The sequence below is a fragment of the Equus asinus genome, chromosome 7 (assembly GCF_041296235.1).
Source record: "Equus asinus isolate D_3611 breed Donkey chromosome 7, EquAss-T2T_v2, whole genome shotgun sequence".
In the NCBI taxonomy this organism is placed as follows: domain Eukaryota; kingdom Metazoa; phylum Chordata; class Mammalia; order Perissodactyla; family Equidae; genus Equus; species Equus asinus.
The window spans coordinates 15,422,944-15,448,571 of record NC_091796.1 but is presented as its reverse complement, the minus strand read 5'-3'; the positions used below and the strand labels follow the sequence as shown (position 1 = coordinate 15,448,571).

The 25,628-nt window shown below is 33.8% G+C and overlaps 1 protein-coding gene across 15 annotated transcripts in view; it reads left to right on the top strand.

The window, feature by feature from the left end:
- The window catches only part of RELCH (RAB11 binding and LisH domain, coiled-coil and HEAT repeat containing), a 121,474-nt gene that overhangs the window by 20,985 nt on the left and 74,861 nt on the right, over positions 1-25,628 (top strand). For 8 of the 15 annotated variants that reach the window (XR_011504379.1, XR_011504378.1, XM_070512914.1 and 5 more), the window contains 9 exons: positions 3,869-3,958; positions 12,032-12,103; positions 12,215-12,270; positions 12,376-12,489; positions 18,190-18,393; positions 18,499-18,590; positions 19,225-19,518; positions 22,318-22,393; positions 23,406-23,501. Coding sequence is in view for 13 of the 15 variants with exons in the window: in XM_070512914.1 (XP_070369015.1) it covers positions 3,869-3,958; positions 12,032-12,103; positions 12,215-12,270; positions 12,376-12,489; positions 18,190-18,393; positions 18,499-18,590; positions 19,225-19,518; positions 22,318-22,393; positions 23,406-23,501 (1,094 nt within the window). In the remaining 2 variants the exon portion in view is untranslated. Of the gene's footprint in view, positions 1-3,868; positions 3,959-12,031; positions 12,104-12,214; positions 12,271-12,375; positions 12,490-18,189; positions 18,394-18,498; positions 18,591-19,224; positions 19,519-22,317; positions 22,394-23,405; positions 23,502-23,650; positions 23,675-25,628 lie in introns of all 15 variants that reach the window. The other 7 variants (XM_070512913.1, XM_070512908.1, XM_070512907.1 and 4 more) reach the window with 3 other exon arrangements.

The following is a 25,628-nucleotide window of genomic DNA, read 5'->3' as shown; positions in this document are numbered from 1 at the left end:
AACTGTTTTCCAAAGTGGCTGTACACTCTTACATCCCACCAGCAATATATGAGGGTTCCAGTTTCTCCACATCCTGGCCAACCATTGTATTGTCTTTTTATTAAACTCAGATATAATTCGTATACCAAAGTTCATCCTTTTAAAATGTACAGTTCAGTAGTTTTTAGTGTACAGTCATGGGCTGCATAACAGCATATGCGATGGTGGTCCCATAAGATTAGTATCATACAGCCTGGATGTGTAGTAGGCTATACCATCTAGGTCTGTGAAAGTACACTCTGTGGTGTTCACACAGTGATGAAATCGCCTAATGATGTATTTCTCAGAATGTATCCTCGTCGTCAAGCAACACATGACTGTATTTACCAAATTGTACCATCATCCCCACTCTCTATTTCAGAACATTTTCGTTACTTCTAAAAGAAATCTTGTGCCCATTAGTAGTCACTGACAATTCTTCTCTATCACCAGCCCCTGGCAACCACTGATCTATTTTGTGTTTCTTTGGATTTTCCTATTCTAGACATTTCATGTGAATGGAATCATACAATATATGGCTTTATGTGTCTGGCTTCTTTCACTTAGCATGTTTTCAAGGTTTATGTTGCAGTATGTATGAGTACTTCATTCCTTTTTTTTTTTTTTTTTTTGCTGGGGAAGATTAGCCCTGAACTAATATCTGTTGCCAATCTTCCACTTTTTTTACTCGCAGAGGATTAGCCCTGAGCTAACATCTGTGCCTGTCTTCCTCCACTTTATGTATAGATTGCTGCCACTGCATGGCTGACGAGTGGCGTAGGTCCGTGCCTGGGATCCAAACCCACAAACTGGGGCCGCCAAAGCAGAGCACACCAAACTTAACCACTACACCACGGGGCTGGCCCTTTCATTCCTTTTTGATGGCTGAGTGACACTTCATTGTTGGGATATACAACATTTTATTTATCCATGCATCAGTTGATGGGCATTTGTTTCATTTGTACATTGTTGCTATTGTGAATTTTGTTAATGAACATTTATGAGCAAGTTTTTGTGTGAACATAGGTTTCCATTTCTCTTGGGTATGTACCTAGGAGTGGAATTGCTCAGTCATATGATAATTCTCTTTAGCTTTTTAAGGAACTGCCAAACTTTTCCAAAGTACCACACCATCTTACATTCTGACCAGCAGTGTATGAGGGTTCCAGTTTTTCCACATCCTATGAAACACTTGTTAGCATCTGTCTTTTTTATTATAGCCATCTAATGCATTTGAAGTGGTAACTCACTGTGGTTTGATTTTCATTTCCCTGAAGACTAATGATGTTGACCACCTTTCCATGTACTTATTAGCCATTCATATATCTTCTTTGGAGAATGTCTATTTAAATCTTTTGCCCAACTTGAAATTGTGCTATTTTTTATTGAATTACAAGAGTGCTTTATTTTTAGTAGATATAAGTTCTTTATCAGATGCTTGATTTACACCTATTGTCTCCCATTCTGTGAGTTGTGTTTTCAGTTTCTTAATAGTGATTTTTGAAGCACAAAATTTTTTAATTTTAATGAAAATCCATTTCTCTGTTCATTCATTTATCACTTGTATTGGTTTCCCATGGCTGCTGTAAAAAATTATCGCAAAGGTGGTAGCTTAAAACAACACAAATTTATTATCTTACAGTTCTGTAGTTCAGAAATTCAAAATGAGTCTTGGGATGGGCTGAATAGGCTAAAATCAAAGTGTCAGCGGATCTGTGTTCTTTTCTGGAGTCCCCAGGGGAAGCCTTTTTCAACTTCTAGAGGTTACATGTATTCCTTGGCTTGTGGCCCTCTTGCACTTTTAAAGACCTTTGCTATTACATTGGACCAACCTAAATAATCCAGGGTAACCTCTCTATTTTAAGATCAGCTGACTAGCAACCTTAATTCCATCTGTATGTAAGGTAACATTCACAGATGCCAGGAATTAGGATGTGGTCATCTCTGAGGGGTCATTGTTCTGCCTGCCACATTGCTTATGCTTTTGTGTTGTATCTAAGAAAACATTGCATAAGCCAAGGCCATAAAGATTTGCTTCCACATTTCCTACTAAAAGTTACATTTAGGTCTCTGATCCATTTTCAGTTAATTTTTGCTTATGATATGAAATAGTGGTCCACCTTCTTTATTTTGCATGTGAACATCCAGTTGTCCTAATGCCATTTGTTGAAAAAACTATTCTGTGAGTCTAAAATCAGCACGTGTGATTCTTCTCTCCTTTTTCTTTTTCAAGATTGCTTTGGCTTTGTGGAGACTTTTGTATTTCCATATGAATTAGGATCAGATTCTTAATATTTATAGAAGAAAACACAGCCAGAATTTTTGATAGGGATTGCAGGGATTTCATTGAATCTCTATATTAATTGGGGATTATTGCCATCCTAACATGGATCTTCTCATCTATGAGTTTGGGATGTTTTTCCATTTATCTAGATCGTTTTTAATTTCTTTCAATGATGTCTTGTTTTCCATGTACAAGTCTTGCACTTCTATTGTTAATTTTATTCTGAAGTATTTTATTCTTTTGGATGTTATTGGAAATGAATTTTTTTTAGTTTTGCTTTTGTATATTTGCTTTTATTCACGGCTAGTGCATAAAAATTTGATTTTTGTGTGTTGATCTTGTGTTCTACAACTTTGATAAACTTATTTATTTGGTCTACTTACTTTTTGGTGGATTCCCTATGAGTTTTTTATATTCCAAGTCATGTCCTCTGTGAATAGAAGTAATTTTACTTCTTTCTTTACAATCTTGATGCCTTTAGTTTCATGGATTTTTTATAATAAATCAGCAGTCATTCAAACTGTTGTTCCCCTATATATAATGCGTTGTTTTTTTGTCTGGCTGCTTTTAATATGTTCTCTTCATTTTTTATTTTCAGCAATTTGAGTATGATGTGCCTAACTTTTTGTTCTCTTTATTTATCTTCTTTAGTGTTCTCTGAGCTTGAATTTATATCTGTTCCATCTCTTGCTCTCCCCTGTTGTTGACTCCAATTCTACATGTGTCAGACCTTTTGGTCCCTGAGAACATATTAATTTTCTTTTTGTTCTTTTTTCCTCTTTCTTCTTCACATTGGATAATTTCTATTAATCTGTCTTTAGGCTCACTGACTCTTTTCTCTGTTATTTCCATTTTCTTATTAAACTATACAGTGAATTTTAAATTTCAGATATTTATTTTTTAGTTCTAGAATTTGCATTGGTATTTTTTTATATTCTCTATTTTTCTGTTAAAATTTCCTCTCCTTTTGTTCATTGCATGTATATATTCCTTTGCTTTACTGAACATAGTTATAATAGCTGTTTTAAAATCTACTATTCCAACATTGGATTACATTGAAGTTGGCCCCTGTTAATTGTGTTTTCTCTTAAGACTGGGTCACATTTTACTGGTCTTTGTGTATCAAGTAATTTTGGGCTGTATGGTAGACAATGTGTGGAATATATTGTAGAGACAGGATTCTGTGCTATTTTTTCAAACAGTGTTGCTTGTTTTAATTTTTTTACTAGAAAATTACCTTGTTGGACTCAATCTGCAGACTCTTAGGCAGCAACTCAAAAGTCATTCCAGTTTTTGTCTGTCTTTAGCGAGGCTGGTTGCAATATGCCCTGTGCATGCATTGTTCAAGAGTTAGCCAGAGATTTGGGCAGGGAAGCTTGAGTTATTTTAAAGTAGTTTAATTTATGTGAGCATTTTTACCTTAGTTTATTGTTTTAATAGAATTCCTAGATTTTAGAATCATAGTTTTATTAGCTGGAAATAATCATAGGTAATTAATTTCCAGTCCCTTATATTGACAGTTAAGTAAAAATCTATTTAATTATTTTATTTTTCTCTTTATTACAGATAGAGCTGGGAGCATCAGTACCCTTGATTCTTTAGACTTTGCAAGATATTCAGATGATGGTAACAGGGAAACAGATGAGAGAGTGGCAGGTGAGTAAGATTATAAAGACAGATTTGGATTCTTTGACATTCCAGAAATAGTAAAATGATTTAAGGAATTCTCTTCCTTCTACAATTTGGTATGTGAATATAATTATATAGTCATTATACAAAGTTATGTTACTAATTTATTGGCTGCAGGGAATATCCCAACCCCTAACTTCCTCTTCCAGTGGTGCTGTAAGTTTCTGGTTATACACACGTACAATTTGCTGAGTTCTGCTTGTAGCCAACAGTTTACAATCATGTAGTTATAAAACTGGTATAAAACAGGTTTAAGTTAGCCATGGTTTAGTACAGAGTTAGTGAGACCTTGGCCTCCTCAGTCCTTTGATTGTCCAAACCAGTGCTGATGTTCAGGTGTTGTATACCAATACAGCTCTACGGATTGTTAAAAATTGGTTGAAATACTTCCATGCTCGTTGGCAAATAAAACTTTGTCTTGAGTTCCTTGGGTGCTCCTTAGCCATTGTGGCATCTCTCCAGAAACTTCTCCTGACTTTCCTATAATCCAGAAAATAAAAGGTTGATGCTTGGTACAGCAGGCTGCTCTAGGACCTTGTCCATTCCAATAAGAAGACCAACATCCTTTCTAGTTGCTTGCTTCTCATTCCAGTCTCCATCCCCTCCCCACCCTCCCACCAGTCCTGCCTTCTAGACATCACCATTGGATCTGTAGGGACTTCAGAAGACCAATTTGTACCCACTGTGTTCTGCCTACATCAAATGAGGCCAGTTGGATTATGCTGAGGGTCCACCCTGGAATTTATCAGTAGCAGCCCTAGTTCCTTAAGTGTCAAATGTCTAGTACCTTTCTGGTACCTCAAGGCTGTGGCTATCTGTCATTGAAGTCATTCTTGAGTGCCTTGTAGGAATTGTAGTTTTCCTAGAACATTGGCTCTGAGAGAGGTAGGGAAAGCAGAGAGATCAGTTAGGAATTTTCATCTCTACCAGAATGGTGGGCACTCCTAGAACAAGACGGATGCTACATGGGACAGGTGGAGCCTGTGGGGGCAATATGGGGTCAGGGAACACTGATAATGTGAGTTCATCTGTTGACCCACCCTGTTGAATTTTTCTTCCTTTTACTGAGGCAAGTTTGTTAAAACCTACCAAATGTTTACCTGTCGTGGTCTTATGAATAAAAGTGAATGCTAATTCTTATATAGCACTTGCCCCATTGTAAAAAAGTTCTAAATGTGCATTAACTCATTGAGTTATAGAATTATCATCATCCTCACTTCTTCAGGAAACTGAGGCACTTAGAGGAATTATGTAAGACTTCAGTGTCAGAGCTGGGATTCAAATGCAGATAGCCCAGCAACAGAGCCCACAATTCACTGTACCATATGCTACCTCTTAACAGGAAGGATGAGATTTGACCTAAATGAAAATTACATTCCACTATATGATTTTGATTCATTGCTCAAGAATAGAGATACCGAATATTTAAAAATCTCAGACAGTATTACATGAGTTAGAAGAAAAATGATGTAACTGTTTTTGGTTCAGCAGAAGCAAAGAGAGGATTCAGCAATGTAAACAATAACAATATCAATTGAATGGGTAAGTCCCTGAAAGAGTTGAATGTGGCTCCCATATCAAATCATGATTTAGTCATAAGCATTATTTATTGACAGCTGTATGAAAACAGCTAATCACATCAGTAATGTCTAAAAATTAGCAAATCAATTGGAAATTATTTGAATAATTTTAGGACTGATTTATCCTACTAATTATATCATTTAAGTAGCATTATGTTACATATATATGTTGTATATTAAATACATGGTATTTTAGTTTATTGGAGATTAACCAAATATACCTAGTTTTGGTATTATTGTCCAAATGGTTACATATGAGAAAATAACTCCTACCCAGAAATTGGCCACATAATTATTTCCTTTCTTTAATTTCCATTTGAAAGGCTAAATTTTAGATTTAGTCAAATTTAAGAGGTTCATAATTATTCTCATTATTTAGGTATTTTAGTATTTTTCATTTGGAGAAACATTGTAGGTATAAAAGCAAAATGTTATAACTAATCATAACTAAGAGTAAAATGTTTTAAATACATGATGGTTTTGATCTTACATGTTTAATGTAAAGATTATACTCTAAGTTTGGGGATATAAAATAATTCAGATAAAATAAAATGTATTACTGTACACTGTTAATTGTACTGTACAATGCTGTCTTTCACCTTCATTGAATAAGGGAGGAAAAACATATGTCATTCCAAGAGAATAGCTTTCAGATTTTTAGTGCTGTTGTACTATAGACTGTTATAGAACCAAATGTGTGATATGTGGGTGAAACTTTACAAAAAAGTTTCAATTAATCACAGTTCCCGTTTCCACAAAGATTTTTGACTCCTTGCTAACCATTGGTGGTAACTTAAAAGGTTGTCAAAAGACCAGTAATCCAGGAAAGATAATTATCCTGTAACCTATCATTGGATCACACGTAAACCTCACTGAGAAAGAACAAAAATCTCTATTATTTTCCTATACCAGTCTTGGGCAGAAGGAGATAATAGATAACACAGATAATTGAGTCCATTGTGCCACCACACAAATGTAGGATCTGCTCCAAACTTTAATCAGCCTTTGCTGTTTATGAGACAAATAGATAGGACATTTGTTTTCCATATCATTCTTACTATCTTTTCCCTAAATTTAAAAATCTGATTTTTTCAAGTCTGTGCAGGTATTCCTTCAGAGGAAGAGATTTCTAAATGAACAAATGTTTATTGAGCACCTGCTCTGTGCCAGGCAGTGTGCTGGGTACTTGATATAAAATATTTTATTTAATCTTAATAATCCTACATACTGGGTCATAATATCCTTATTTTATAGATAAGAAAACTAAACCTTACAAAGATAGAGAAATTTGCCCAGTAACCTCCATATGGTAAGGAGCAAGATCAGGATGTGAACACATAGGTTATTATTCCATAGCCCACAATTTATCTTTTAGTACCAGGCTGTAGCTTTGACCCATCTGTACATTCACGTGGATAGCAGACTCTTGCCTTCCCATACAAGACTATTTCAACATAGCCATTTTCTTTTAAAAGAGGTAAAATTGTAAAAGCTTTTCATTTTAAATATTTTCCATTTCCAAATTTAAAAGTGTAAATTTTCACCTAAAAATGATTTAAGGAGTAGTAGACATCAAATCAAAATGAGCTTAATCTAACTGACTTGTTAGTAAAAGGCTTTCTGTATGTTATTAAACATAGCTAGTGTTACTTGGTGAATATACAGTATACCTCTTACTTTTTCAGGTTTTCTCAAAGATAGCAAAGGACATCTATATTCTAGGTATTGGGATTGCCATTCTTTAATTTATTTTAGGCATTTTGAGTAGCTGCTTTGTGTCAGGTACTATGTTTGGCACTAGGTATAGAAACATGAAATAAAGTCAAGAAATTTGTACTGAAACATGTCTATATCTATAATACAAATAAACGTTCAGTACTTTGGAAACAGTGATAAGGACCTTGTTAATTTTCCAACCACCTATATCCCTGTCTCAGGTTCACATGATCCATCTGTTAGCATCAGAGTCTCTTATTTTGTTTGTTCTCATATGTCTGCCTGTTACTGTATTACTTCTCTAGTTCACGCCTGAACTTTTCTGTTGGGATCTAGAGAACTACAAAAACTGTGCTTTCTAACTTGCAGGGAAAGACACTCCTGAATGATGGTAATATCAGTAATGTTTCAGATTTATTACATATGGCATGAAGTATTGGAATGCCCATTCATTCAACAAATATTTGTTGAGTGCTTACTCTATATTCAACTTGTTATGCTGTTGAGGGGCACAATAATCAAGAAGATAGACATATGAAGCCTTTATAAAGCTTACATAATCTAATAGGCATTCTAAAATGATAGTGAGATTCTTGCCTGTGGGATAACTTGTCCATTTCCCCTGGGTGAGAAGCAGCATCAGTAGCCCTCTCATTCCTTAGCTATTGTCCTGCAGCATGCATATCCACCTTACCAGGATTAAATAAGACTATTTCTCTTCTTACTATATTTTTTCCCCTAGTACAAGATATCCGTACCTCCTATTAGCAGTACTTTTTGTTTTTCTTATTTTGAACCTTATGTAAGTCTTATTTATGATTTTTTATGACTTCAAATAGGATAGATGCTCTAACAAGACTTTAAAGGCAATAAGCTGTTAATATGGTTGTAGGGTGTTGTAATTTATATAAGTCGTAAAGGTCTGAACTAGGACAATTGCAGAGGCAATTGAGATGAATGGTAATTTAGGGGGTTACTCAAGGGTAGGCATCAATATGTCTTGGACATTTAATTAATGTGGGAGTAAGCACAAAGGACAAGTGAAGAGTAATCTCCAGGTTTCCTGTTTGGGCACCTGGGTAGATTGTGGTGCCCTTAATGGAGAGAGACTGCAGGAAGAGGAGGGAGAGCAGATTTGAGAGGAAGATGATGAAATTCATTTAGATAGGATTGAATTCAAAACTTATGAGACATTCCAAGTGGGCACATCCAAAAGATAATTAGGTAGGTCTGTATCTTGAGGAAAAGGTTTAAAGATTCCTGAATCATCAGGGTACTTGTGTTAGGTAAAACCATAAGAGTGAATATCATCCCAGTGGAGTATGTAGAGTAATTTTCAAAAAGGGCCAAGGATGACACCCTGAGAAACACCAACTTTGCGATAAGTGATAGAGGAATCTGTAAGAGAACCTGAGCAGGAGGAATAGTAATAGGAAGAATTTTTTTCTTTTAAGCCTTGGGGAAGAGGACTATTTTTCCCCCTAAGATGTATACAGAAAACTAAATGTCTGCAGTCTATGGAGATGGCATCTTGCTTCCACTCATTTATTTCTCACTGTCTGCTAAGTCATGTCTGACGGTATTATACCTTTCTTAAGTATATAATAGGCAGGGAGATTCTCTAAACCTAGGAGGGGTGGTGATGGTCCTGCCTTAGGATTTTTGTATTATTTTAGGAAAATTTAGAAAAATTTTAGATTTTTATTCTAACTCATATTCTTAAGACAATTTTTCCTTTTCCTAGAACTGTTCATGGGATAATAAAATAAGTATTAAAGACAGAGAAGTGATATTTTATTATGAAGTCAAATCACCTTTTATTCAGAAAAAAAATCCAGGAAAGTCTGACTTGAAAGAAGACAATTTCATGTCTACTATGAGATGGCAAAGTCCTTGACTCAGCCCTGTTGGTTTGAACTCTTGCATAGAGAACAGGAATGGCAATGAAAAAATACTTGACTCTGATCAGTGTTATGGGAAAGATTTTCCAAAATAATATTTTTCAGTTTCATGCCAAAATGAACTCAGACTAGCAATATTTCAAGATAATATTGGTATATATTGAATTGGAGCACAAAGGATTGATATTTTTTTCTGCTTTGAAATTTAACACTTCACCTTTGGTGTCCCCACATAGTCACTTGTACATCCCCCAAGTCATAACCACAACATGATCTTTAGGCACTCAAGTACCTCTGATGTAATACCGGTATTATCCAACCCTGGTTGGGAAATAAGTGTTTCAGCTAATCTAAAGTTGCTTATACTGACTTAATCATTAATTATTTTTATAAGATTGTAATATGCAATATTAGAATTCACCTCCATCTTTGCAGTTATTACTTTAGTTTCAGTAAAATTCCTTTCAGCACGGTTCGGCTAGTTGAGGGTTGGCTTAATGAAGTGAACAGGTTGGTAGTTGATTCCTACAATATTTTTTAAAAACATACACATCTTCAAACATTTTTATGAAGAATTACAATATTTGAAAAATATTTGGAGTTTGGTACAATGTATCTCACTACAGAATAATTAATTTTGAACTTTAATCCAATATTTTTTAGTAAAGAAACAACAAATTTATATATGTGTAATATAGCTGTTCAGACCTCTCTCTGACACTTTCTCATGTAACTGCAATTACTTGATCATACTGTACCTTTATAGAGATGTAATATAGCTTCAAAGATTTGCCTTTGTCTTTTAAAGTCTATATTGTATATTAAGAAACATGCAGCAGAGTGAATTCATTTTGATAAGCATTGTCTTTTCAAAGCATTGGTTACTTTTAATGACATTTGGCAATGTCTATGTAGATGTGCATAAAAATATAAATTCTTGCCGTCTGACATGGGTTTTTCTGGCTTTCTGTGCCTTTATCATTCAGTGTTTTCCTCTTGGTTACCTAAACTTTCACCAGTTGAATTTGAGTTTTTCAGTTTGTGTTTTAACCAGTTTTTTTTTTCCATTTATTTTTTTCATTTTTCTGTCATTCTGGTGCAGGGCATTTCTGATCTGCAATTGTTCTGTAATATGTCTTAGTAAATTGTAAGTGATGTGAAATATAATGTGTATACTCATTTTCCTTAAGGTATAGTTAAGTATTTTTAAATCAAAATCAGTTACCTAGAGTTTTGAAATTTAGAAAAAACAGTAATCCCATTCTCTATTTCCCTGACACACTAAATGTGTGCAGTTTGACTTTAAACACAAACTCTAAGGAGTTTCCAGCAGTGTCAAGTATTAGGGAAAATGTTTTAACTTTGTTGCACAGAAATGTTTGCAGATCAGCATTGCTGACTACCAAAAAGGAAATTGTAACGTACGTCATCTAATTTTCAGTTGTGCTTCCATGTTGCTGCAGTGAAATTCTGTGCATCAAAATAATGGGCCTTCGTGTGCTAGATGTGCTTCAGTTACATCTGAAGTTTTTAATGAAAATATGCAAACTGAGTGAATCCTAATTTTTCCATATATTTTTATAGCTTTCTTGTCTCTGATAGCATCTCATTTGCCATCTTCTTTTTTTCTGTTTGTTAGTCAATCAGGAAAAAATTGCATCTTTAAATTTTTTAATTTGCTAGTTTTTTCAGAACTGTTTAAATAATATAATTTTCTAAAATCTGGTTGTGACAAAGATCACTTAGTTTTCCCAGAGCTTTACTTCATGAAAATGGCTTTCTTTTTTTCACATCTAAGCTTGGTTTTTCTTCAGAGCAGTATTTACATATTTTAAAGAAAATTTCTAGTTAACACATTATAGTGAAATCTTGCTCATAATGAAACATTTTAAAGAGCTTATTAAAATGTTTGCTTAGTATTCATGTTTATCTTACAATCAGACTCGGTGGTAACAGGGAAAAATCTTTTAATACCTCTTAACATGAGCAAATATCTATTTGAAGAGTTATCAGAAACTTTGAAATTCTACTTGATTTTACTTAGTATCCTTAGCTAACTACACTTTTAGAATTGTACACAATTATTTACTTTAGAATGATCTTAATTAGAAATTAAAAGACAAACTATTTTTACCCTTTGACTTTAAATGAAGCCTAAGATGAAACTCTAAGAACTGTTTTTTAGATAAGTGCTTAACATATCTATGTTTGTTTCTAGAAAACTTACACTTGTTTGTAGAAAAATTTATAGGCATCTCAATATTTGTTAAATATTTAAACTATATTCCTTCAACCTTTTAAGGAAGGGATATATTTACTAACATTTCTGTATATTGATTCATAACATTATTCTGGATAATGCATTTTAAATACCTTTTTTTAATCCTAGGGTTTTCTTTAAGTATATTTGCTTGAACTTCATCTAATTTTTATCTTTTCCCCTAAAATTATGTCACCTGAAAACATTCCATTGCATTTTCTTACCTAGACTGAGTGAAGCAGAAGCACCCAGATTACTAATATTTTTATTTACCTAATATTTTTATTTACCTAAATGAAAGTCTGCCATAGATTTTACTTTTAAATAGTGCTCTTCCTTGTCAGACAGCTAGAACATTTGATCATTAGTCCCCTGAATTCCCAAAACTATGGAAAACATTCACCAGTTTGCTTGCAAATCAACTCTGCTGCATGCGTTCACAAGTTCATAAAGATTGCATGCTTTCTGTTTTCAATACAAACTGTATTTTTTTTTCATACCCATCCTTGCTTTTTATTTTTTATTTTTGTTTCCCTTTTCTTGGTTGGATGCCTGTGTGTGTTTATTCCAAATCCCTGTCCAGTCCTGGAGTTTGAACTACGGAAAGCCAAGGAGACCATTCAGGCCCTCCGAGCCAACCTGACAAAGGCTGCAGGTGGTGTACATAAAACTTTTTTGAGCCTTTTTCTACTTTGACAATGTAGAAGTAGCTGAGATATTTTCAAATGTAAAATAGTAAAATATTATTTATATTTTCTTTCATCAGAACACGAAGTTCCTTTACAGGAACGAAAAAATTACAAATCAAGTCCTGAAATTCAGGTGGGTGAGTGACAGATCTAAAAACACCTTCCACATAAAATGATAGCACAAGTATTGAAGGAAGAAAACTTATGGTATTGTATCTGCCTTTTATTTTGCCTCCAGGAGCCAATCAAACCTCTTGAAAAGAGAGCTCTAAACTTCTTAGTCAACGAATTTTTATTGAAGAATAACTACAAGCTTACATCAATAACCTTTTCCGATGAAAATGATGATCAGGTACAGGTTTTTTTTCTTTATTTATAACAATGATTTATTTTCTTTTTAACTTATAATTGACTTATTTTCTCTTTTATCCAGTTTCTTTCATTTTTTAAAAAATTATCCGTAAAGTTCTATAAGGCTAGTTACCAAACACCTTTACTGGCCTACTCAGTCTAATATTCTGTTGGCTCATAGATTTATTTTTCTACATGAGGACTTCTCATTCTTTCCAGGTAGCTTTTTACAACTCCCAGTAACAATATAATCTACTCATATTCACATGTATTTATAAAATGTGGGGGTTGTTTTTACTTTAAAACATTTAGTTGATAGTACAGATTAATGTATATTTATAAACCAGTTTAAGAACCTCCTCAATAGCACTATAATAATTAAAATGATAAATAGATAACAACAATTGAGAGAATATTTTGAATGAGAGTCAGAATATAAGGTGTATCTGTCTGAATAGGAGCTAGTTTTAGAACCTCATTATTTTCCTGATAAAATCTTCTGAGCAAAGACATGGTGGCTTGTTTTAGAGTTATCTCCCAACTCTGGAATGTTTTGACATCTTAATGCTAATGGATCAGTTTGAATCTTGCCCTTAGGGAAGTAAGTACCAAAGAGTTTATTACGAAGAAATCAGGAGGCCATCATTTTGAGTCAGGTATATTCCATTGGTCCATAAAATATCCCATAGATCATTTAGCTAAAATAAAAGTTCTATAGGGAGATAGTTCAATTACTCCCTCAGTTATTGTAATATATTTGGCAAAAACTAAATGTAGTAAAATTAATAAACTATATAATTATTTTTTATTAAATGATAGTTTTATTGAACTATATAAAAGACAGTTAAACTAATATTTACCTAACATAAATGCTATACTTTACCATGATTATATTTTAGGAAAAGCATGTCTTATGATTAACCTAAATCACAAATTTAGGTTAATGATTAAACAATGAATAGGAAAAATGGTGAATATGTGAGAAACACTGAGAAGCCAAAATGAAGGCAGAAAAAGAAGAAAGGAGGAACAAAGAATATGTGGGACACAAAGAAAATGATAGCAAGATGGTAGATTTAAATCGTAGCCATTTAAATGTAAATGCTCTATCCTTCCCAATTAAAAGGCAGATTACCAGAGATTTCAAGCTGGCTGTCGATAATTGATAGAACAAGGTAATAGAAAATCAGTTAGGATATAGAATATGTGTGCTATGCCGTCAACAAACTTGACATAAGTAAAATTTATAAGACACTCCATCCTTTAGTAGGCCAGATACATATTTTCAAGTACATATGAGTCACCTACCAAGATAGACCATATTATGGGTGGTAAAGCAAGTCTTAATATTTAAGAGGATTTAAGTAATATAAAGTGTGTTCTCTGATGACAATAAAATTAAATGATGAGTCAGTAACAAAGATAGATGGAAAATCCTTAAATATTTATAATCAGGTATTTCCAAATAATACATAAGTTAAAGAAGAAATCAAAAGGGAAATTATAAAGTATTTTGAACTGAATGAAGATGAAAACAAAACCTATCAAAATGTGCAGGATGTAGCTAAAGCAGTACTTAGAGTGAAATTTATAGCCCTGAATGTTTATAATAGAAAGGAGAGGTTTCAAATCCATGAAATCAGCTTCTACCTTAAGAAACTAGAAAAAGAAAAGTAAACAAAGCCCAAAGTAAGCAGAAGAAAGGAAGACTAAAGATGACAGCATAAATTAGTGATACAGGCAACAGAAAACAATAGCGAAAAATCCATAAAACAAAAAATTGATTTTTGGAATCAGTAAAATTGATAAACATCTAGCCTGACTGATTAGGAAAAAGGGAAGAGAAGCAAATTATCAGAATCTGGAATGAGCAAAGTTACAGCACTACAGATTTTACTTATATTAGAAGGATAAAAAGGGAATTTTATGAACAGCTTTACTTGAAAGAAGACAACTGCCAAAGCAGTTGCCAATCTTCCTTTTTTTTTTTCCTTCTTCCCAAAGCCCCCCAGTACATAGTTGTATATTCTAGTTGTAGGTCCTTCTGACTCTGCGATGTGGGATGGCACCTCAGCATGGCTTGATGAGCAGTGCTAGGTCGGTGCCAGGATCCGAACCTGTGAAACCCTGGGCCACCAAAGCGGAGTGTGCACACTTAACCGCTCGGCCATGGGCCCAGACCAGAACACTTTATTTATTGAAGAAATTGAATTTGTGCTTAAAAACCTTCCCACAAGGAAAACTCCAGGTCTCGATGGCTTTACTTGTGAATGCTACCAAACATTTAATGAAAAAGTAATACCACTTCTCCACAAACTCTTCTAGAAATGGAAGAGAGGAGAATACTTCTAGACTCATTTCTATGAGACCAGCATAAGTCTTACATGAAAAACATTATAAGCAAAACTAATTACAGGCTCATTTCCCTCATAAATATAGATGCGGCAATTCTACATAACATTTTACTATATCAAATCCAACAATATGTAAAAAGGCTAATACATTATGACCGAATGGTTATCCACGTAGTGCAAGTTTGATTTAATATCCAAAAATCAGTCATTATAATTCACCATAATAAGAAACTAAAAGAGAAAAAAAATTGTATTATCATCTCAGAAGATGCAGAATGAATATCCATTACCCATAAAAACTTTAAAGAAACTGGGACTAGAGAGGAATGTCCTCAACCTCATAAAAGACATTTACAGAAAACCTATCACTAACATCACCTTAATGGTGGAAGATGAAGAACAAAGGATGTCTGCTCTCACTACTTCTATGGAACCTCATACTGAAGATTCTAGCCAATACAAGGCAAGAAAAAGAAAGAAAGGGCACACATTTTGGAAAGGAAAAAATAAAACTGTCTTTATTCATTGATGACATGATAGATACTTATATAAAAAATTGTATGGACTATCCAAAAAAGATACTAAAACTAATAAGTGATTTTAGCAAGGTTGTAGGATACAAGATCAGTAAAAAGATCAATTGTATTTCTGTATGCTAGCAACAATTAGAAATCAAAATTTTAAAAATACCGTTTACAAAAGTATCAGAAAACAGGAAGTACTTAGGGATAAATCTGATAAATGCTTGTATACTGAACTATTATACATACTGAGAGAACCTAAAGAAGACATAAATAGAGAGAGAGATTGTGCTCATAGATCAGAAGACTCAATGTTGTCAAAGTGTCAGTTTCCCCAAATTGATTTGTATTTTCAATGCAATCCCAATCAAAATCTCACCAGCATTTTTGTAGAGATTAATTAGTTTATTCTAAAGTTCATACAGAAATGGAAAGAACCTAGTATAACCAAAACAACTTTAATAAAGAAGAGCAAAGTCGGGGAACTTAAACTACCTGACTTCAAGATATTGTAGTCAAGATGCTGTTTTATCAGCGCAGAGATAGACAAGTAGATCAATGGACCATGATAACGAGTCAAGAGATTGACTTACATTTAGATATCTTTTGATTTCTGACAAAATGCAAAGTAAATTTCATGCAGAGAGAATAGTGTTTTTTACAGTTGGTACTGGAACCATAATCTAATACCAAGAGCTCCCTGGCTCCCAGCATCATTGCTCTACAGTCTGCTATAGGAAATAAGCATGCTCCTAAGGACTGCCACACTCCAGACTTTGTCCCTTTCTTACTCCTAGTGCATCTCTTTTTTTCACCATGTTAATATCCCCACTTTCCTAATCTCTCACATCAGTCATCTCTCCTGCCTTCTGCTCTAATTCTTCCTTAACAATTCCAAATTTGTAAGCACCCTCAACTTTCTTTTTAGCTTATCGTTCTACCTGCCTCTCCAACATTATCTTTTGCATATTCATTATAATCATGCCAAACCGAAGGGTTTGCATCTCCCTGAACATATCTGGCTCCTTCAGAGCTTTGTGTTTTTGCTCATTCTTCCCCTTGTCTCTGAAATAATTAGTTCCCCTATCCTCTCATTGCTGTGTGCCTTGTAAATACCTAAACCTTTTCCAAGAGAGCGCACAGGTCATCACCTTTCAGAAACTTTCTTTTTTTTTTTTTTAAGATTTTATTTTTCCTTTTTCTCCCTAAAGCCCCCTGGTACATAGTTGTGTATTTTTAGTTGTGAGACCTTCTAGTTGTGGCATGTGGGACGCCGCCTCAACGTGGCCTGACCAGCGGTGCCATGTCCATGCCCAGGATCTGAACCGGTGAAACCCTGGGGTGCCGAAGCAGAGCACATGGACTTAACCACTCGGCCACGGGGCCGGCCCCCAGAAACTTTCTTACCCCCTACCTCGAGACAGAAATTGACTCCTTTCTCTGAATTCTTGATAGTTCTTCAGTCATTTAGATTCTACCTATTTCTTTATGTCCCTGCTCTTTAACTGTGAGAGCCCCTTAATAGTGACAATATTTTATCCCTGCTTCTAAGCACAGGGTAGATATATGATAAATACTGAATGAATATATATGGATCAATGGGCATTTGAATAATATGTATAATACTCATTTTGTATTTTTTTTAAAAGCTTAAATTTGTTTAGTTCTTGTAGGCTGAGCACTGTGTTAAGGCCTTAATAGACATTTTATTTTATCCTTACAAAAACCCTAAGAGGTAAGTATTATACCCATTTTACTGATGACCTGTTTAACTTTCAGATTAATTTTTAACAGTAATAAGTGGAGGCAGTTGTGAAATTCATACTTGGGTCTGATTTTCTCCAAAGCCCCCACTTTAATACCTATCTTATATCTGCCTAAGATTTAACCCTCAAAAATAGCTATTCCCATTATTCAAATAAACCCTCAAAGGATTAAGAGTATCACATTTAGAACATTCAAATGAACATGGCATAGTTTCTCAAAGAGGGTTTCATAAATAAGTTATAAGATATCAAATTAGTGCTAAATTCTCCTATATTGGAGGAAGAAAGAGTGTTAGAGACACTGTATTTGCATGTGATTGATTACTCTGGAACTCTGTAAGCCTCTTCAGAAAATCTTTGCCCATAGAATGCTTGAGGTGCCGTGCCTTTTTGTACTTTGATAGTAAAATTGTATTAGATTGAACTCAAGAGAATGTTTCATACACAACAAATCGAAGAGCAGCTATTTGGATTCTGAAAATTGCTAGAAGCATTTTTACTAATATAAATTAGATTCAAATAGCTACAGCAAGAAGGCAAGCAGATTAAGTTGCTTGCTTACCCACCAGAGATTACACTAAATACAGGTTGGAATAATAAAGGAAAAACAAAATTAATGCTATCAGTTAGTTTACTTGTAAATAATAGGTAAAACTTACGAACTAAGACTTTCTTAATCTAGACATGTTCTGTGACTTCAGGCAAATATTTAAGCGTATTTTACAAGCTTGAGAGTTAACACAAACTTTAAAGTTGAGCTTAGACTTGTGAGAGATTTAATAAAAAGATTGTATGTGCATCATGTTGACATCTTAAGACAGTTAAGCCTATTTCCCTAGATTATCAGGAGGTTTACAAGAATAATATTGGACAGTGGAAGATGTAAAGTAAGCTTAAGAGTGACGTTTACTCACTTGGAACATACACTTTGACATTACAACAAAGTTATGGTTATGTTGGGTTTTCAGGATATCAGCAATAAGAAATAAAATGAATCTCAAAAATGCAGGGTAAAATTGCCTCATAGATTTTTTTTTATATTACTTTTTTTATCTTTTAGGATTTTGAACTATGGGATGATGTAGGATTAAACATTCCAAAACCTCCAGACTTATTGCAACTCTACCGAGATTTTGGAAATCATCAAGTGACTGGGAAAGATCTTGTGGATGTAGCCAGTGGAGTAGAAGAAGATGAGTTAGAGGCTCTTACACCAATTTTAGGCAACCTTCCTCCAACCCTTGAAGCTTCTCAGACTGTACAAGTGAGAGATATTAATTAACTAGTCAAGTCCGCAAAATGTGTTTAAACGATGTAAAAGCACACTATGAGATCTTGAGTTTCTGTTTTTTTCCTGTTTTGATTTTAGAACTCCTTGCTAGTACAAAAATTAGAAGATAAAATTAGTTTATTAAATAGTGAGAAGTGGTCTTTGATGGAGCAAATCAGAAGACTTGAAAGGTTAGTATTTAATCATCATTTCTAAAAAACCTCTTAATGTTTTGGAATAAACTGGCAGATTATATAAATATATAAAATAACATTTCAGTTATAAGAATTAATTTTTCATATTCTGATGTTTCTGAATGTCTTATAATTGCTTTATATATTTAATATGTCCTTTTTCCCCAAAAAAGTTATTAAGTCTATGTAATAATCATAGAATCAATTATGTCAATCATATAACCAAGAAGTAAGATAGTTTTTTACTTCTGAGTTGTGTCAGTATTAATAAAATAACTCCTTCACATTGGTGTTGTACATATTTCCCATTCATTATTTCATTTAATTCTTATAATAATCCTGTGAGTTAGATGGAATTATCCCCATTTTGCAAATGAAGAAAAGAAAGTTAAGTGCTAATCCAAAGCAGAGTTTGTAAGGCCATTTTTATATTTTATTGGTAAGAGTTTCTCACTACCCTTTTAGGTATATGGAACTTGAGAGTATATGGTACAGAAAAGATTAATCAGTTGCCAAACCATTTTCTATTAATATGTTACACTCTTAAAGCATTAAACCCGTTATGAGGTTTAGGCTATTGCCAAAATTTTAAAAAATACAGTTCTCTGATAACTTCTCTTTTTTTCTATAGTGAAATGAACTTCCTCAAAAATGAACACTTTGCCATCTCAGCAATTTGTGACTCTGTTCAACCTTCTTTGGATCAGTCTTCCCACAAAGACTCTGAAGACAGTGAACAGAATCCAGTTACAAATAGTTCAGACAAGGGACAAAACAAGGATATCCATCTTTCAAAATCAGATGAAGTTGATTCCACTATTCCTAAAGAGAATTTCCCAAATTCTTTCCCCAGGAGAGAAAGAGAAGGAATGCCATCTTCTTCTCCATCAAGTAAAAACACAGTCCATTTTGATAAACCCAACAGGTTAGTATGCATCCTATGTTTTGAAATGCGTTTTTCAGCTATTTAGTACATTGTCAAACAGGAAGAGCTTCAGTTCTTGTTTTGCGGATCAGATGTATGAATTTTTATGTTTGTCATGAACTTAACATGTAGAAAAGTACATGTCACCAAAAAAAATCACAAAGTAATTACTAAGTTAAATTACATTAAAGGGGAATAAACCATAAATGGGGTAGATTCTATCTTAGCCAAGTGCTTAAACCCATAAATAATATGTACATTCTTTGTTGCTGTAAATACTTTTACCCAGTGCTTTTTAAAAGCTTTTCTTCTGTTCTTCCATCATTATCTGACTCAGTAGAAGATTTTGGTTCTGCATAGTTGCCTATGCTAAACAGAGGAATAGTGTTTGCTCCTAGTCCTTTTTTTTGTAACTGCTTCCTATTACTAATACTGATTCGTTAATATTTTCTCACTTCATTTATTTAGTTTTGTCACAGTGATTGTACTCAGATGGCAAAAGCATGCTCCCTGCCCTTCGTGATCATGTTTCTAGTGGAGGAGACAAAATATAATTAAAAATTTTTTAGGTTGTAATGTGAAAAAGTAATTTTAAGAAAGGAATATTTACTGAGCTGTTTTTATATGTCAGGCACAGTTCTAAATGCTTTATGTATACTAACTTACTTAATCCTCACAAATATGCTATGGTATATTCTGAGCCACAAAGTCATGCTTCTTCCTGTTAAATAGAAAGATGTGATACCCGCTGTTGGGATATAATAGTAAAGCATGGCTAATTTGTTTTAGACTTACAGATACCTAGTATTAGTGAAAAGTATTTGATTTTTTTTCTTCCTTTTTTTTGTGCTGAGGAAGATTAGCCCTGAGCTAACATCTGTTGCCAATCTTCCTCTTTTTTTGCTTAAGGAAGATTAACATTGAGCTAGCATCTGTGCCAGTCTTCCTCCATGTGGGTCGCCACCACAGCATAGCCAACAACTGGTGTTAGGTCTGCACCTGGGATTCAAACCTGCTTACCCAGGCCACCGAAGCAGAGTGTGCCAAACTGAACCACTACATTACAGAGCCAACCCCTTGATTTTTTTTTTTAAAGCAAAGCTTTCCACTCATGAGCCACAACTTTTCGTGTGCCTACTAGGTATATTTTTTCCTTAGGTATTATGGAGGTTACACAGTTGAAATAAACATGGCCCACTCCTCAAGGTGCATTTATTCTATTATGTATAAGATATAGTAGTAAAAATCTTATGATACTCAACAGTAATGGCATTTGTAGTAGTTCTTTAGTGTTTAGGAGTACTTCCATGTATCTCCTTCAGTACTGTAAAGGCATTCTCTGAAGAAGGATGATTGTTAAATTTGTTCAACTAATTTTTATAGTTCTTAACTATGTGCCTGGCAGTGTTAACGGGGAATATAATAGCAAGCAAAACATATGGTAATCCCTCAGTCATAGACCTTACAGTATGAGAGAGACTGACAATCAGATGATTATAATAAAGTATGAAAGTAGTAATACAAGAGAAGTTCAACTTGCTTCGGGAACAATCAGGGCGCTTAACCTAGTCATCAGAGCAGTAAAGGTTTCAGGGAAAAAGTGTTATCCAACCTGAGACTTAGTAACTAAGTAAGAGTTAACCAGGCAAAGAGGTAGGAGGAAGAGTGTTCCACTAAGGGAGAATGGCATGTGCAAGGAGAACACCATACATTTAGTAAGGTTTACGCAAACAGTGCAAGCAAGAAGAATGACAAGAGATGAAGTTGGAGAATTAAGTGAAGACTAAGTCATATAAGCCATGTTAACTCATTTTAGAGAGTTGGGACATGATGGTATCTAAGTTTTAGAAAGAGTCCTCTAGGTAAGGTAATCAGAGGGTAGCAAGACTGGAGAATAGGAGACTATTAGTATCTGTTGGAAGAATACAAGTAAGAAATGATTAAGACCTATCCTGTATTAGAAAGAAGTGGATAGATTTGCAAGATAGTTAGAAGGTAAAAGATTGATTAGATTTGGAGTTAAAAGGAAGGGAAGGATAAAGGGTGATTTGTGGTTTCTGGGTTGGGCGATTGGATGGTGTATGGCCCCCTCCATTGAAAGAATGTGGGAGAGGAACATAACTGAGCGAACAGGCTCAAGCTTTAGCACACTACTCTAACTCTGTAATCACAGAAATTACTGAGTACAACTTTGTGGTGTGTCCTAAATAACTTGTATTATGTACCTTCTGGTGTTAACCCTTTTCTGTAGATTGAGCACATAAAGTACAACTCTTAGTCATAATTTTATGAATTATGAATACTACATAGAGACCAGTGTTGGAAATAGAAATGTTTTAGCCTCCTTTATTAAACATAAATAGGCTAATGTTTTCAATTACAAAAAAATACTTTCTTTAATATATACCATGAATTTTGAATGAGCCTTTTTCTTCATTTATCTTTAATTTTCCTTTTTTTAATATAGGTTTCTAGCATTAAAGTTTATCTTTATTGTTATAGAGATCTGCAAAACTTTAATTCCTTTCAGCAACATACCCGGTCAACCTTTGTATCCACTGTTACTTTTCATTCACATGACATCAAGCTATGTTAAGATCAGCCATTATTGCTGATTTTTTTCCCCTTGTATAATTCTCCAGTGAAGTGTCCTTCAAGTCATTGATGGCTGAGAAATCCAGTTAACATTTGTGGGGTAGGATTAATGCAGAAATGGGAGTTATGACATGCAACTTACTATCTCCTTAAATGAGAAGGGTAACTGGTGTTGTCTTCTTTTCATTCAATATTTTCTTCTAGGAAATTGTCTCCTGCTTTCCACCAAGCACTACTCTCTTTTTGTCGAATGTCAGCAGATAGTCGTTTAGGATCAGAGGTAAATTATACCAGATATTCTTGCAACTTTCTTAAAACATTCAGTTTTTCTTCTCAGTATCTCATCCAAAAACAGCTGTGACAAGACTATTTCAGATACAAATCTATTATTTAAAATAATGCTGTAAGAAACAGTTCCTAAAATTTTAAGGAAGGTAATTGATTTTTTCTGTTCTTTGGATTAAAGCTTTGTTTAGTGTTAAAGTGACCTTTTGCAGTCAATTTTTAATTTGTTGTGTCTACTGACATATATGCCTCTCTGGTATAATTCAGAAAACCAATTAAAGTTTACATATTGTTTATATTTCAGTTATTTTTAGATTACTCCATTATTTTTATTCATTAGGAGTGGTCGTCTGTGATTGCTGAGTTTGTTAGCTCTCAGATTAGTCTTGTTCAAGTGCTTTTTAATTGTTGCAGGCTCCTCTTGAGTGGGTATTTTATTATTTTTTTCTCCTGTCTTTATACTCACTCCTCCCTTTCTGGGTGTTTTGCGGTTGATTACACTTGGCCTGTCTTGGACCTCTGTCCCACAATGTCATTGAGAATATGAAAGAGCCAGAGGATGGTTTGTTCGGATACAATTCTGGCAATCCTTATTATAAGACTGGGTCAGCCTTCTTGGGCCTCCCCTTGCATGCAGCTTCATTATACAAACTATTGCCTTAGGCAAGGATTGTAACTTGGTAGGCATCTTTTCAAGAACAAAAGAAAAACCATGAAAAGAAAAACACTGCCCTAGTCCTGTGTTATCCCTACTTGTTCCTAGAACTGAAGCCTAGTAGGCCTCTCTGACTTCACCCTTGCTTCCTAATGGTGTTTTAAATCCTTTTCTGGCCTGCAGAAATGTTTGTCCTGTTTGGGAACACAATTGTTCTCGTTATCATCATCATAAGTTAAATTTGGGGTGTGTGTTTGGAGCAGAGGTGGTAGGGTCTAAAGCATGAGCTTTAAGTACCGTCATGCACAGAAGTTCTCCACTGTCATCATTTATTAATTCGTTGGTTTTCTAGGTGTCTCGGATTGCAGACAGTGAGAAAAGTGTTATGTTAATGCTGGGCCGCTGCCTGCCACACATTGTTCCTAATGTGCTGTTGGCAAAGAGAGAGGTGAGACACAGAAAAAGTATTTCATCCCACTAATCTCATCATGTTGTCCATTTTCTGTCATTTTGAAGTTTAGTGGTATATTTTTATTTTGTTAAAGTCTATTACTTGCAATCATATTCTTACTTTTGTGCATGCATCTCTGCTCCTAGAGAATGGTTTTACACCTCTGTCAGGTGAGTTCAGTAAAACTGCATGGTATTCATGTTTTTCCAGTTTTGCTTAAAGCATCATTAGCTTCTGCAACACTAACTATTACTGTAGGTCCATTTATGTGCCATGAACACTGTCCGTTTTTTACGTTACCAGTTAACTAATTTATTTTATCGCTGCTCTTGATATGATATGCTTGATGTCTACAGAAATAGACATGCTTTGTATGGAAAATTAACAGAGACTAATAATGTAACTTTTCTTAAATGTACTTATAATTATCTGTTATAAATGTTAGGTTTATTATATTTGTTTGGCAATAATTACACTTGTCTTATGATGATAGAATAGTTATAATATTGACTAGAATAACTTTTGAAAGTACTTTTTTGTTTTTCTTGTAGCTAACCTTATTGACAGATGCTTTAACTATCCAAAGTACAGTAGCAAATATTTTAGTATACATAGCATATGTTATGAGCTATAAATACTGTATAAAGTTATCTGTAGAGTTATATTTAGCCAGTAAAAGATTAATAAAAAGTTATCTGTAATGTCATTTAAATGACAGTGGATGATTTATTTGCAAACAAGTTTATTTGAATTATTCATTTTATGAAATCCATTTCCAGTTCACAAAATTTCTTATAAAAAATAGGTTAAGAATATTTTAGAATGTATCATATAAGTTTCTTCCATTATCTTCTTAATATTTACCACTGGTTTCAATCATAATTCATGGGACCTACAGTATGATAGGTACACAGTGCATTGGCAAAACCCATATAAAGCTTATCCTTAATTATCCGTTTAGCTCAAGAAATTTGTACTGATCTTCAAGAAAACTTACATGTAGAGCTTTAAAAATTTTTATTCTTGTAAGTATTTTTAATTAAAAAAAGATTAAAATGACTGTTTTCTTACTGTTGGTTTTATTTTACCTAATATTTAAAAAATAGTTGTGAGATATTAACAAGTCTGGAAAATTTCCTGTGTCTTGAAGGATCAGTGTCCAATTTCAGATTGTTTTGCAGTTCTGCCTGGCAGAATGGTGTTTGAGCTTCTTTTCCTTTTTCAGCTTGTAACATAATCCATGCAATGCATTAATGTTTGCATCCTTTTTACTATGTTTCCTCAGTATAATCTTTAAAATGTCACAGAAACCTAATTGTTATGCAGTTTAAGCTTTTTTATTTTAATTTTCTCTTTTATTTATCACAGAAGACTACCACTAAAATCTGATTTTACTGCATGAAGTATTTATAACTTTGCATCATCAGTAATCAGATACATTATATATAAATATATATGTCTGGGCATATATATATATATATATATATATATATATATATACACACACACACACACACACATACACACAAACACACATATATTTCATTTGTGGTATGATGTTTACTTTTCTGGCTGATTTTAAGTTTTTTTATTTAAAAATATTTAAATACTTATAATTTCATGAAGAATTGATTATCTTTGTTTCATTGTTTATTCTATTTTATCAGAAAATTTACCGTTTATAATATACCAAAGTTGTATTCTCTCGAAATTAAATTGATAATAATGAAGTATATCTTGGTTTGGTTTGACACCAATCCCAGGGCGTAAAAGGACAAAACTTTTATTTCATTTCACCTTTTGATATTGGATTACTTTTATTTAATATTTCACCTTAGTTCCTTAAATCTGTATTCTTTATAAGGTCTTGTGATTGAAGGATTAATATTTTGATTTCTTCTTAATTCTCAAGTTTTATATATTCTCTTACCAGTGTAAGCCTTTTTATTGGTATGTAAATACAATTAAAATGTCCTTCAGGGGCCAGCCTGGTGGCATAGTGAAGTTCACATATGCCGATTCAGCAGCCCAGGGTTCACAGGTTCTGATCCCTGGTGCGGACCTAGCACCTCTCATCAAGACATACTCTGGCAGCATCCCACATAAAATAGAGGAAGATTGGCC